This window comes from Rhinoderma darwinii, chromosome 8 (assembly GCF_050947455.1).
Source record: "Rhinoderma darwinii isolate aRhiDar2 chromosome 8, aRhiDar2.hap1, whole genome shotgun sequence".
In the NCBI taxonomy this organism is placed as follows: domain Eukaryota; kingdom Metazoa; phylum Chordata; class Amphibia; order Anura; family Rhinodermatidae; genus Rhinoderma; species Rhinoderma darwinii.
In genome coordinates this window covers 101,714,091-101,729,105 of record NC_134694.1, presented here as the reverse complement: position 1 = coordinate 101,729,105, position 15,015 = coordinate 101,714,091, and the positions used below count along the sequence as shown (strand labels likewise).

Below are 15,015 nucleotides of genomic sequence, written 5' to 3'. Positions count from 1 at the left end.
GTAGCTGCACAGGGGCGCTGTGATCAAGGAGGCCCACGTCTGCATTACAAAAATATATATATACATATATACAATGGCTAGCACCCCTGTCTGCAAATATGCAGTTGCATATTCTATTCTTGCACGGAAGTCTAGTTTGTGTGTGCCCCTAGGTAAGCTACTGTAAAATCACAAGTTTAAATCTAGTAGGCAGCTGTGACATCACACGTATTTCGCATGTATTTCACATATCACATTTCGGTCAAGTAAGCTACTATGACATCACAAGTAGGTTTCAGGAAGGTAAGCTGCTGTAACATCAAGGTGGGTTTCAGTCAGATAAGTTGCTGTGACATCAGAAGTGGGTTTCAATCAGGTAAGCAACTATGACATCACAAGTGGATTTTAGCCAGGTTTAGCTGCTATGATATCACAAGTGGTTTTCCAGCAGGTAACTGCCGTGACATCACAACTGTTTCAGTCAGGTAAGCTATTGTATCATCACAAGTAGGTCTCAGACAGGTAAGCTGCTGTGACATCACAAGTGTGTTTCCATCAGGCAAACTTCTTTGACATCACAAGTGAGTTTCAGTAAGATAAGCTGCTGTAACATCACAAGTGTATTTCAGTCCAGTAAGCTACTGTGACATAACAAATGTGTTTCCATCAGGTAAGCTGCTGTGACATCATTAATGTCTTTCCATCAGGTAATCTACTATGACATCACCAGTGGGTAAAATGCTGTGACATCACAGTGGTTTTCATTAAGTTAAGCTGCGGTGACATCACAAGTGGGTTTCCAGAAAGTAACTGCTGTGAGCCTGTGCTGCCACAACAGTTTTAGTCAAGTAAACTATTGTAAAAAAAATAAATCTAAATAGGCGCTCCATGGCGCAGTATATTTAGCAAAATTGCATAATAGACATTCCCAAATAAAAAGTTCCTCACATGTTGAGTTTGTGCAAAGTATAGGCATAACACTGATGTAGGTAAGTATAGGAGGAATCAATTATCTAAAAAAAACTTGTGGCTGCTGCTCCGCTTTCTTAGGTTACTTCATATGAAATAGCCTCATAGAAATCCACAAAATAAGCATAAAACAAACAGGGTATGTAGCGAGCACTGCTGTTGTAGGAAGGCGCGTTATATAATCCAATGGTACGTTATTGCATGTACTACGCATGTTCAGATTGGTCTAAAACTTTGCACACTTATAACCACGCAGGTCAAAGGTCAACCAGGTACAGGAAATGACATAATGACCATTAAATCTAAAGTGACTTCCTGTTTATAAATCTACACAATCAAATGTGAAAATTCCAGTCATTTTGGATTTTGAAGATGTTTTCTTTATACCCCAAAAGCTTGAATGAAGTAATTGAGACCACACAATGATTTTTCCTCACTTCTTTTTGGAATAGGCGTAGATTGTGGGACTCTAAACAATAGTATTATGATATACCTTTGTTTGCTGATAGTTGTAATGGTTAATGTAATAGGTGTAGTTCCTCGATTGGTTACAAAGGGGGTTGGCCACAGCCATGAAGGACTTCGTAGGAATGCTTTTCGGTACTCATCGGTCTTTGTAACACTCATAGGATAAGTTCAGAAATAGCTTAGGCCCCGATTTCGGGCATGGCCGGCCGCCAACGGCCGCCGCATTTTCGGGCCATACTCCCATACAAAGTAAAACACGAAAAAGCAGACATGCTCCATAATTCCCAGCACAGTTCTACGGCACCAAGACCCATGCGTAGCAATACGGATAGACGTCCGTGGCCAATAGAACTGAATGGGGCCGTAATTACGGCCTGTAATTACGGCCAAATTTACGGTCATGTGCATGGAGCCTTCAACTACAGAATTTCTGACTGTTTTTTCTGTGTGGAAATTCTGCAGCGCTTTCGCAGGAGAAATTGATTTAATGCAGATTGAGAATCCGCACCGCAGGTCAATGCACGTCAATGCTGCTGTGACATCACATTGGATTTCAGTCAGGTAAGCTGCTGTGACATCACAAGTGGGTTTCAGGCAGGTAAACTCGGGTGGACATAACATACAGTATGTACCACCAAATTAGTTGGAAATCAAGGAGCCCATGTTCTGCTCTTGAACAGTTTGCACGCTCCTGTTGTTGGTGTCTGCCCTGATCCCTATAATCCTTAGTGATGTGTCCTAGTACTTATAAAATGTATTGCCCACAACTCACAAGAAGCAGTAAAGCAGCACCTGTCATTTTGTTAAAATGTTCTAGAAATAAATCCATGTATCTGATAACACTTTGAAGACAAGAAGTATACCAATCTTTAAATAAGAATAGACATTAGTAAGGCTTCATGCACACGACCGTAACCGTGTACATGGCCCGTGATTACGGCACGAACAGCCGTGGAGTGTCGTCCGCAAATCACGGACCGTGCACACATTGATTTCAGTGAGCCCAGTCCGCAAATGCGGCCTGTATAATGACATGTCCTATTTTTTTGCGGTCCAGGCTCCTGGCCAATGCACGGACCGTTTAAACCATGGTCGTGTGCATGGGCCTATAGAAATTAATGGGTCCGCAATTCATCCGCATTTTTGTTGATGCAGTGCGGACGCAAAAACACGGCCGTGTGCATGAGGCCGAAGGCCTATATAATGTAAATATACAATGAGGCCAGTTTTAAACTGCGATATGGAAGCATTAATAAATATGTTAAAAAGTGCTGTAGAGGATGAACCAATGCGCCTACGGCCAGTTCACATAAGTGTAATACAGGCGAATTTTTACGCCCATATTTTGGCAAAAAAAAAATTTGAGCTTGACAGCAGGTCTAAAGGCACAAACTAACAGCATCAGAGCGATCTATAACACTGTTCATTAGACCCTTGATCAGGCCGAGATTTGTGGCTGTAATATGGGCGCGGAAATGCCCCCATATCACGCACAGTGTGTTATCCTCTACAGTACTTCTATCATATTTATTAATGCTTCCATATCGTAGTTGAGAAAATCATATGTCGCCTCAAAATATGAGCGCTAGATCAAGCCGCAGACACTGGCCATCAACTTACAACACTAATGTAAGCTGTCTATCATTTGCATAGAGCAAACCTAAAGATCCATGGGTCCAAATCTCCAAAGAAGCCAGAGTCCATAGACTTCCCAAAGCCAATAAAGTTGCTCTGTCATGAAAGACCGTCTTTAAAGTGTGAAAATGTTAAATATACAATATTAGTAGTGCAACTGAGCAGAAAATCTTTAGTAAAAACAAAAAAACCCTGCTCACTTATCTATCTAGGTTTTCCCTCGGCTTCCACATTAAAATGGTTGTCCGCTTTGGAGAACCCCTTTTGGTTACAAAAGTCCATTGATAAAAAGCTGTAATCTCCTGGGAAACCTGCAGTAAGTCTTTAATTTCTCTGCAGCGAACCCACATTGGAAATGTAATTTTTTCCCGGGACTTATATATTGATGGCCTATACTTATATATAATCGGTGGGGGTCCTACAAGCACTGCATCCCCTTCATTGTTTACATAGGCACAGTGGCTGTGCCTGGAACTGCTGCTCAGTCCCAATCTACTCTTATGTATAGCCACTGCATTGAACTGATTAGTGGCTGTCGGACCCCCATTAATGAAATATGAGGGGTTAGTCCATCGATATATAAGTTCCGGATAACCCCTTCAAGCATTACATTGTTGCCATTGATACATTGTTGCCATTGAAATCAATGGGCTGTCTCTGTAATGCACAGATGTGACAGGTCCTCCAGAGAGAGACGCTCTTTGTATGTACTCTTTACTACGACTAATTGATGGAGGTAACAAATGAGGGACTCTTCTTTATCAACTCGTAATAAGGTATTTGAAAATAGTTTTTTTTAAACCAGACAACCACTTTAATGCCTATACGAGTGAATTTGAGTCGAAAGATCTGCTGAATTGGAACCATGAAGTAGTCGCATTTAAGATGTCTAAACTGCTTCTCTGAGAACAACATGATGGCTGTCACTTTTCTTCTCTCTTAAGACAGGGAAAGGGAACAAACTTGTCCTGGACCGATGGCCCATAAGATTCCCATTACACTATAGTTTCTCTTTCTCTACTTCGTATCTCTTGTAATTGTTCATATTGTTTTATTTGCACCCTGCAGTCTCCTCTATCCTTCAATGAAGTTCCTTCTTCCTCTGAATCCTTTTTATCAGAACTGTCCGTCTTGTTTATGTCTTCATTATTCCCTAAATTTTCTTTTAATATATTCTGCTCTAAAGGGGTTTGTCCTTTGGACTGTTCCTCGTCATAGCCAAGTTCTTCTTTCATGCTTTCAATCTCTTTTCCCTGCGTTATACCCGGTATAGTTTCTCCGCTCTCCTGATGTACCTCAGCTCTACACCAATATACCTCTTTCTCACATTCAGGTCTTTCCTCATTTTTATCTTTCCCAAAGTCTTTGTTACACTGAGTAACCTGCGTTTCAACCATATCCTTGACTTCTATTGTATTATTTAAATACACAGTTTCTATTTTCTCTGTCCTATTCTCTACGATTGTCGATTTCCAATCATTTTGAAGGTTGTTAATTCCACGTAGAAGACCCATCTTGTATTTTATAGAATAATCCAGATTAATCGTACACTTTATCAGTCTTCTGGATTCTTCAACTGTGAAGGGAAAGTCTTGAGAAAGGAACTTTTGGAAAATCTCTGGATCTCCATCCAAGTCCAAAAGGTTCTTCAGCCCAGCTTTCAAGGAATACAGTTCCTTGCTATTTTCCTTAAACATGTCCCAGAGGAGATAGTTATTGAATCCTTCCTTACATCCTTGTTGTTCTTCATCCTCCAGACATTGAAGAATCCAGCTTAGTCTGCACGGCCACTGATTGCAGAGAACAACCCAAGCCGCTACAGATTTAGAAGACAAGTTGCCCCATAGTATTTTACTCAGCATCATGAGATGGACCATAACAGGGATAGCATTCACAATTCGTTTCATTTGACATATGCTGTCAGGAATGTATTCATGGAGAACTTCACCCTCACTGAATAGGACATTAAATGTTTCCTTAATGCAGTTAGCTGGTTGATAAGCTGGTAGGCTCAACTCTGGTTCTTCATCTTCTGACAGATCATCTGTCAGCAGCCTCATAGTTTCTGTAATACCTGTCTTGGTCCCCCGATTAGCATCATTTCTGCAAGGCCAATCAATGAGATCCCCTGTTCTCAGTGCAGCCTTCTTCAGGAGTTGCAGCTTTGTTTTTTTCCCAAGAGCCGGTACAGAGAAAGGCAAAGTAACAGTGCGATTGAGGAACATGTAGCCATTGTCTGCCATACCTTTGAGTGAACTTGCATTCTCCAAGCAAGTGACAATAATACCAGGGTCAACTACCAGTATAGAAATAAATGGAGATCTCTGGTCAGACAACAGGGTGTTCATAGCATCCAGTACTCCAACCACTTTGTCAGGTGCACAAAGCTCCAGACTGGTGATCTGCAAAACCACTCTGATTTTCTGCTTCTGGAAAATTTCCATGAATTGAACCATTTGGGTTATCAGTTCAACCTCTTTTTTTACCTCGTTCATAAAACCCATTTGAGAACTAAACTTCTGGCTATTGACTAGTCGTTCGATCTTATGCTTTTGGCTAATAAGGACACTCTTGCACAGCTTAAACAGTGTCATGACAATTCCAGATCCAGCCACTATTGTAGCCAAACTTCCAAAAACAGTTGAGACTTTTTCTTCACCTTCATGGCTATTAGAGTTAATTGGCACCACTAGTAGAAGCAACCCAATGAGAAGCAGAACGATAGTGACCGTCAGTAAGATGAAAAAAGTCTTTCTGAAGGCCCACTCTTTGACGTCAGATTCTAGGTTTCTTTTAGGTATTGAACCCAAGACGTTAAATATACTGAGTGCAATAACTCCGAAGTGCCGTCGTATTTCCTGACAGAGTGTCGTGACCAGGCCAGCCCACAGTCGGTCACTACCTGCATACTGCCAAGCGCTGAAATGTACAAATATGAACTGTATACTCTTGCATTCTAGATGACGTTCAGTTACTATAGGACAGTAGAAAAATAGACGCCAAAGGAGATGTAGGAAGCCCCATCCGGTAGGTTTAACTGTGGTCACTTGTAAGTCTTTTTCTTCCTTTTCTGTTATACGTGATCCTTCTTCCCTCATGCATTCTGCAAAATATAAGTGGAACCAAAAAAAAAGTAAATTGGGATTCAAAAACAAAAGATCATATAAGGTCATATATCAAAATAATGGCTTACTTGTTATGCGATCCAGTAGCATATACACCCTGCCCCCGAATGGGGCATATAAACCAACCGTAACTGGTGTAGCTACCTGGCATAATGCTTTTGACAGGCAAGCACAATAGATGTCATCTTCTGTCTCTTTTCCTACTTTATAAAAACAAAATGATGTTCAAGGATGGACATTCACTTTGAGTCTTTAGATATATATATATATATATATATATAGTAGAGAGTACTTAATTGCATAGCATATTTATCTTTTTTACTACTTTGAAGCATAAATATATACATTTTATCTTAAATACTTTTTTACTTAAAGGGGTTGTACAGTTTAGCTTTGTAAAAAGTTATGGAACTTTGTATTGCAATTCCTGATTTTTAAGACCTCCGCTTGCTGTTAATAAATTGTAATATTCTTTTACTTGCTTATCAGATGGGCATGTCATAGTGTATCAATGTAGGTAGTCCTATGTGAGCTAAACAGATGAGAAAAACAAATCTCTTTTCTGTCATTGACTCCAAATTGTATCGGTGTGAGCTATACTTAATCAGAAAGTATTGTCTTCCTCTGGATGTTAACAATAGTGTTTCCATTCACTGAAAGCAAGCAGAGATATTGAATACAACAGGGATTTGATATATTTTTTTTTAAATTGCATAGCTTTTTGTTATACAATGATTAAATTCTATGTCCACCTTTACAACCATTTCTTAATGTTCCAATGCATCTAAAATACAACATTAAAAGCGTCTTGATTAAAAATGTCATATTGTTTTGTCTATAGAGCTCCTATGCAGACCTATGTCTCCATGGTAACATACTACAAACCCTGTGTAGTCAGATCCTGCAGGATTAGACTACTAAGGGTTTGTAAGTAGTCTGTTACCATGGAGACACATAGGTTTTCATAGGAGCTCCATACAGAAAACAATAAGTCAAGATCTTTTGGTTGCAAAACTGTACATAACCCTTTAAGCTTTATTTACATAGGACTGGAAAACCCCTTTGCATATGTAATAACACATTACGCCATTATTTAACTACTTCAATTACTGACAGTGGATTTGTCACTATAGGAAATAGAATTAGATCATGTAAATGCCAGCTTCCTCAATGAAGAATCCCACATCAATTTAACCCTTTAATGAAAGTCCTTATATTATAAGTATATGCTCCATACCTTTTGTTGCCATTTTGTCCTAGAATTCTTAAGAGCGACATTTATACACGATTCCCTGTAGAATTCATAACTATAAAGTGAGGAACATTGAATTAATACAGAAAAAGAGATAATCAATTGCAGTAATATATATGGTAAAAATATATATATTTGTTAATCGTCTGGCGATGCAGAGCTTGAGTCCAATGATATTCATAAATTCACGCACTCCCCCCTCCCCCGCCCTCCAGCCACTGATTGACATACTTCTCCCTATCCACCGTAATAGCAGAGTCACTTTTCGGGTGTTTCCACTGTTTTGGTCCCACAGGGGCTCTGCAAATGCGACATGGTGCCCAGAAACCAATCCAGAAAATCTACGTTCCAAAAGCCAAATGACGCTCCTTCCCTTCTAAACGCGCTGCCATGTGCCAAAACAGCAGTTTATGACCACTTATGGGGTATTGCCGAAAGTGGGAGAAATTGCTTCATAAATGTTGGGGTGCTTTTTCTCCTTTATTCTTTGCTAAATTGAAACATTTTCCGCCAAATCTTATTGGAAAAAAATAAAAAAAAATATTTTCGCTGGCCAATGATAATCAATTCAGAAAAAACCGTGTGGGGTCAAAATGCTCACTATAAGGCTATGTTCACACGGAGTATTTTGGGGGAGGAATATCTGCCTCAAAGCTCCAAACGGAATTTTGAGGCAGATATTCCTCCCCCAAAATACTCCGTGTGAATAGCAATTATCGCGCCGTTTTTCGCCCGCGGCCATTGAGCGCCGCGGGCATAAAACACGCTTTCTCCTGCCTCCCATTGAAGTCAATGGGAGGTCGGACGCGGAAGCGCCCGAAGATAGGGCATGTCGCTTCTTTTTCCCGCGAGGCAGTTTTACTGCTCGCGGGAAAAAGACGCCGACGCCTCCCATTGAAATCAATGGGAGGCGTTCTCGGGCCGTTTCTGCCGAGTTTTGCGACGCGGTTTCCGCGTCAAAAAACTCGGCAAAAGACCCCGTGTGAACATAGCCTTAGGCTGGGTTCACACGACCTATTTTCAGACGTAAACAAGGCATAGTAATAGCAAGGAAAAAAGGGGGAATGGGAGGAAACCTCCAGCTCACCAACTTCACACTCCTGTGTCTGATATCGCCCGGATCAGCCGCGACGGCCCACGGCAGGAGACTGTAGCAAAAAGAAGGAATGATCCAGCGATGTGTGATAAAGGTGGGGGAAACTCTGTTCCCACTTTATTGGAAAAATCAAATAGCAATAAATACAACGAAATAGCGGACAACACCAGGAGGGTGACAAGGTGGTGGAATTGGCACGATAAAGCCTACGCGTTTCAAGCACTTGAAGTGCTCTTACTCATGGCTCGGACCATATATGCCTCGTTTTACATCTGAAAATAGGGCTACAATACGTCGGCAAACATCTGCCCATTCATTTGAATGGGTTTGCCGACGTACTGTGCAGACGACCTGTCATTTACGCGTCGTCGTTTGACAGCTGTCAAACGAGGACGCGTAAAAATACAGCCTCGGCAAAAGAAGTGCAGGACACTTATATACATTATATGCAGGGCACTTCTTTCAGACGTAATTTGAGCCGTTCTTCATTGAACTCAATGAAGATCAGCTCAAAATTTACGGCTGTCAGAGAAGCCTCGCAAAATGCGAGGAGGAGCATTTACGTCTGAAACGAGGCAGCTGTTTTCTCCTGAAAACAGTCTGTCTTTTCAGACGTAAATGCCTGCTATCGTGTACACATACCCTAACCCTACATGAATTCCTCAAGGGGTGTAGTTTTTCCAAATGGAGTCACTTTTTAGGGGTTTCCACTCTACTGGTACCTCAGGGGCTCTGCAAATGTGACATGGCACCCAGAAACCAATCCAGCAAAATCTGCGCTCCAAAAGTCAAATGGCGCTCCTTCACTTCTGAATGCTGCCATGTGCAGTAGTTGCACAGCAGTTTATAACCACATATGGGGTATTTCAGTACTCTGGAGAAGTTGATTTACAAATATTTGGGTGCTTTTTTTCCTTTATTCCTTGTGGTAATTAGAAAAAATTGAGCTAAATCTATATCTTAATGGAAACATTTTTTTTTTAGTTTTCATGGCCCAATTATAATAAAATCTATGAAACACCTGTAGGGTCAAAATGCTGACTATACCCCTACATGAATTCCCTGTGGGGTGTAGTTTCCAAAATAGTGTATTTTTTTGTTTTTTCCTATGTTTTGGCACCACAAGACCTCTTCAAACCTGACATGGTGCCTAAAATATATTCTAATAAAAATAAGGCCCCAAAATCCTCTAGGTGCTCCTTCATTCCTGATGCCTGTGTTGCAGTCAAGCAGTACACTAGGGCCACATATGGGATATTTCTAAAAACTTCAGAATCAGGGTAATAAATATTGAGCCGTGTTTCTCTGTTAACACTTGTTGTGTTACAGAAAAAAAGTATTAAAATTTAATATCTTCAAAAAAACTAACATTTTGAAATGTCACCTCCACTTTGCTTTCATTCCTGTGAAATGCCTAAAGGGTTAAAAAAAAATCTTCTAAATGATGTTTTGAATAATTTGAGGGGTGCAGTTTAAAATGGGGTGATTTATGGGGGTTTCTAATGTATAGGCTCTTCAAAGCCACTTAAGAACTGAATTGGTCTCTAAAAAAAATAGTCTTTTGAAATTTTCTTGAAAATGTGAGAAATTTCTGCTAAACTTATTAGCCTTGTAATATCGTAGAAAAATAAAAGCGTTTAAAAAACAATGGCAACATAAAGTAGACATATGGAAAATGTTAACTAGTAACTATTATGTGTGAAATAACTATTATGGTATGTTCACACGGCAGCCTCCGATACGGCTGAAATTACGGAGCTGTTTTCAGGAGAAAACGGCTCCGGAATTTCCGACGTAATGGCATGTGCAGGCGTTTTTCGCGGTGTCCATTACGGACGTAATTGGAGCTGTTTTTCCATGAAGTCCATGTAAAACGGCTCCAATTACGTCTGAAGAAGTGACAGGCACTTCTTTGACGCGGGCGTCTTTTTTACACGCCGTCTTTTGACAGCGGCGCGTAAAAAAAATGACCGTCGGCACAGAACATCGTAAAGCCCATTCAAATGGGCAGATGTTTGCCAACGCTTTGGAGCCGTATTTTTGGACGTAATTCGAGGCTAAAACGCCCCAATTACGTCCGTAAATAGGGTGTGTGAACCCAGCCTTAGTCCTAAAAACAGATACATTGAATTTTCTCTAAATTATGGTGTTTTTTTTACAAATAAACACTAAATGTATCGACCAAATGTTACCACTAACATAAAGTACAATGTGTCACGAGCAAACAATCTCCGAATCGCTTGGATAAGTAAAAGCATTCCAAAGTTATTACCACATAAAGTGACACGTCAGATTGGAAAAATAAGGAATCTCTCAGGTCAAAACTGTCTGCAGCGGAAAGGGGTTAATTCTTCCATTATGATAATCCTTTCATCACTTCCGTTGTCAGAATGTTAATACATTTAATTTGCAGACTTATGAATTTCTATCATAATGAGATCCAGCCTTCAACATCCTGTCCTGTTCTCCTTAGTTCACGGCCTTTGCTTTCCAACTGTATAACATGTGAATTTACATGTAAAATATAATAATATAACATAACACCCCATGATTGACTAATTATAGAGATATTTCCACAGACTAATTTTATAACATATCCCCTTACACTTCACAATCGTAATCACTTCATCTAAGATCTTCTCATTGTAACTGGTCTGACCTGTCAAGTATAATTATAGTCTTTGCAATTACATAGGTATCTATCAGATGGATGATACATTTATATGTTAGGTATTTGCTCACACCTTTGTAATCGTGCTGAGGTGTTTGATATTACTATAATGTTTGTGGTTTTATGGCTGCTTTTAGATTCTCAATCAGACCTGTCAGAAGGGTTACATTGGTGGGAGTCTGGTAGATTGGTCCAACATCAATGTCCTCAATGGACAGGTTTCCATAACTCTCATTGGACAATCATTTCTCTATTAACCCCTTGAAGTCTAGGCTATTTTTACATTTTTTTTGTTTTTCCCTCCCCGTCTTCCAAGAGCTTTAACTTTTGGATTTTTCTATCAATGGAGTGGTGTTTAGCCTTATTTTTTTTGTGGTACGAGCTGTAGTTTTTATTGTTATTATGTTTTGATCCTTTGTTATTATTATTATTATTTTTTTTTAAGGTGACAAAAAACAGCTATTACGGTGTTTGCCCTGCGGGTTAAATAATGTTATATTATAATAGTTTGTACTTTTAAGGACATGGCAATACCAGTTATGTTTCTTTCTTTTATTTTTTATATTACTATAGAGGGAAAATGAGTAGTTTTTTTTTTACTTTTTAAAATTGTATTTAATTATTTTTCAAAATTTGTATTAGTCCCACTAGGAGACTTAAACCAGCGATCATTAGATCGCTGGTACAATACACTGCATTACTAATGTATTACTGTATATTGTGATTTTAACCGGCTCCTATTAAAAGCCCTGCCAGGGCTTAATACGAACAGAAAGATGGCAGACCTGGGGGCCTTCATTAGGCCACCAGGCTGCCATAACAACCATCTTCACGCACGTTCACGTTGCAGAGGGCAATGGGCTTTGGCAGGGGACTGCCCACTCTTTCTAATAGCTTAGATGCCACGGTCGCTATTGACCAAGTGGTTAAACGGCCAGGATCAGAGTTATCTCTGTAATACACAACTGACACCCACAGCGTATGAAGTGGTGCGTCAAGGGGTTAAAAACTAATGCCATGGCCCATTCATTCTGTCCCAGATTCCCAATGTTGTGACCCTATGATATACCGGACATATAATAAATAATAGAACTATAAAAGAATCAGAAAATATTAAGAACATATGAAAATAAAGGGAACACAATTGCACACCCATTGTTCCCTCTAAGCTGTGCACTCTGTAAATTATAGAGTTAAAAACTCCAAATTACCACACAGGTAAATCTACTGGGCTTATTCACCTCATTAAAATGTTGTTTTAACCCTTTCCTTTCCAGAGAGCACATCTTAGGGAACACTGCCCTTAGGACATGTCCTGGGACTTCTTTTGCAAATGCAAATAAATGCAAATAAAACTTCATCCAATACCGTAATTTAGGTATAATGTGATTTTTGAGGTCACCTCTTCAACGTGGGTCACAAAGGGAAGGACAGGAGAGGAGTTAGACAAAGTTGAAAGGCAAACAGTGTTTACAATGGCTTGGAGGTTACGTGCGGCCATGTCAACTGGATTTTGCACCAGCACAGTATCATTGCCACTTTGGCATTTTTTCTGTCAACATCTTCTTTTTTGGTTGTTTTACTCTTTTTTACTATTTTTCAATTTATATTATGATACGCTTTATTTTCTGTTCTTCACAATATGGATCAACACCACCATATTTAAAGGGGTTGTTAATGATTCAAAAAAATTGCTTTTTCTTTTCAGACACAGCACCCTTCTTGTCTTTGGGCTATGTCTGGTATTGGAGCTCAGCCACATTCACTATCTCCGGCAGCCCCATAGAAAAGAAATGGAGCGGTGGCCGGGCATGTGCAGTACAGATCCATTCACATCGGGCACACAGAGACGGCCAGGTTAACCCTTTTACAGCGGTCTGACCCCCGCCGATGAGATATTTATTACCTATTCTGTGGATAGGTGATATATATCTATTATAGGAAATCATCTTTAGGCCACATTCACACGAAGGAGCACAAAGTTGGTCGTGAAAAACTGCAGTTTTTCACGTCCGAGTTACACCTGTGCGGGTCTCGTTTTCATGAATCCCCATAGACTTGAGTCTATCGAGGGATCCGTGAAAATAGGACATGTTCTATTTTTCAACGGACCCTTCACATGGTCTGTTGAAACAACGGCCGTGTGAGCGGCCCGATTGAAATACATGTGTCTGTGTGACGGCCATTGTTTTAACGGCCATCACACGGACGTGTACTACAGTCATCTGAATTTGGCCTATGCAAATTTGTTCTTAATGCCCAACTGGGTGAGATCACGCTGTGCTGTGAGAACAGCTGGACATGAATGAAGAGAAGTGTATGACGCTGATTGATCAGCGTCATACACTTTTCGTTACAACGCCCACTTGGTCAAAAGTTGGGCATTAAGAACAAATTTGCATAAATCTTAAAATCTCCATAACTTTGTCAAAAATAAAAGTTTAAAAAAAACAAAAAAAAACAGTACTTATTTACATCAAAGCGCCTATTAGATTAAGTAGGAGATAGGGCAGTTATAAACTGATGACAGAGCCTCTTTAAGCTGAGGAAACGGTAGTGATGGCTGTAAGAGAACAATAATGTGTCATGCCCATGGCCACGGGCCGTCAGGCTCACTCACCTCCTGATGGCCGCAGCCATGGATCTGTGAGCGCTGGCCCCCATCTCCTCCAGGAGACGCCAGCGCTCCCTTGCGCTTCTTCCGGCCGGCTCGTGCCCGCTCTTAAAGGGCCAGCGCGCGCACTTCAGTTAAGTGCCAAATTAGCCCGTGAGCACCCTGGACTATAAGAAGGGCCCAGCCCCTTCCTGCCTTGCCTGAGCTTTGTTGTCGTTACCCTAGTTTGTCTCTGCAAATGGTCTCCTAGTGTCTCCCAGTTCCCAGTGTTTCCCATTCCTGCTACCTGTATCCTATATCCTCAACAGCGCTGGATCCAACCCCTCCTCTCTATTGCAAATTGTCTGTTCGTGTGCCGACACGAGGACCCCTGCGCGGTGGAAAAAACTACAAATCTTTACACAAGGTGAGCTGGAGGCTTCCTCCCTTTCTTTCTACCTCAGGTACACCTATACAAACTATAGACTCTGACCTGTGTGCTGTTTGCCAGCTGCCATACCGTTAAGGCGGTATGGTCCAGTGGGTCCACATACCCAACGTGACATAATGGACTTAAACCAATAAGAGAATTAGAGAAAAGACTATCCGGTCATCATATGACTAATAGTATTGACATTTCCAATTTAAAAAAAAGGAAAGTACAGTATGGCGTTCATTCTATTCACTGCCCTTGTGGAGTAAAGAAATAATTTTTCCTTTTATCCAAGAGGCATCATTTCCCCATTACCCAGGCAGATTTGATCTAGCTTCCTGTTGACCAAACTACAAGATCTAAGAGTGTCTTCTTCAATCTATTCATGATAGTAATGTTCACTAACTTTTTGAGACTGTAGCTATGATATCCCTGGTGTATTGAAGGTTTTAGTAGAAGAACATCCTAAGAAGACCTTTTTGTTTTCCCATACACATAGCTGGAAGGTACCTAGGTATAATCTCTGGTTGACAACTGGCAGCTTGGAAACAACAAAATGCCTTTCAGATATTAGTTTATGTAACACTCTTACCCTATATATCCGCATTAAAGGTGTTCTCCGGGAATTTTATATTGATGGCCTATCCATAGGATAGGTCATTAATATCAGATCGCTGGAGGTCCGACTCCCGACACCCCTACCGATCACCTGATTGATGGGGCTGTGGCGTTTGTCACCACGGGCTTTTTCCATTGTACAGGAACAGCGCCATGCACTTCCGTAGCGCTTGTGC

General features: G+C 40.5%; 1 protein-coding gene across 1 annotated transcript; it reads right to left on the bottom strand.

Moving 5' to 3' along the window:
- Window positions 1-4,046: 4,046 nt before the first annotated feature.
- NKPD1 (NTPase KAP family P-loop domain containing 1) lies at window positions 4,047-7,426 on the bottom strand. The gene is made up of 3 exons (XM_075834417.1): window positions 7,414-7,426; window positions 6,245-6,376; window positions 4,047-6,154 (listed from the first exon to the last, which is right to left on the bottom strand). The coding sequence occupies exons 1-3, from the start codon at window positions 7,424-7,426 to the stop codon at window positions 4,047-4,049; spliced, it is 2,253 nt and encodes a 750-aa protein (XP_075690532.1).
- Window positions 7,427-15,015: the final 7,589 nt, after the last annotated feature.

What these genes read in the sequence shown, in the direction of transcription:
- NKPD1 (XM_075834417.1), bottom strand. An exon ending in GCTACTGGATCGCATAACAA is followed by an intron (nt 6,155 to 6,244) that starts GTAAGCCATTAT and finishes TATATTTTGCAG; the next exon opens with AATGCATGAGGGAAGAAGGA.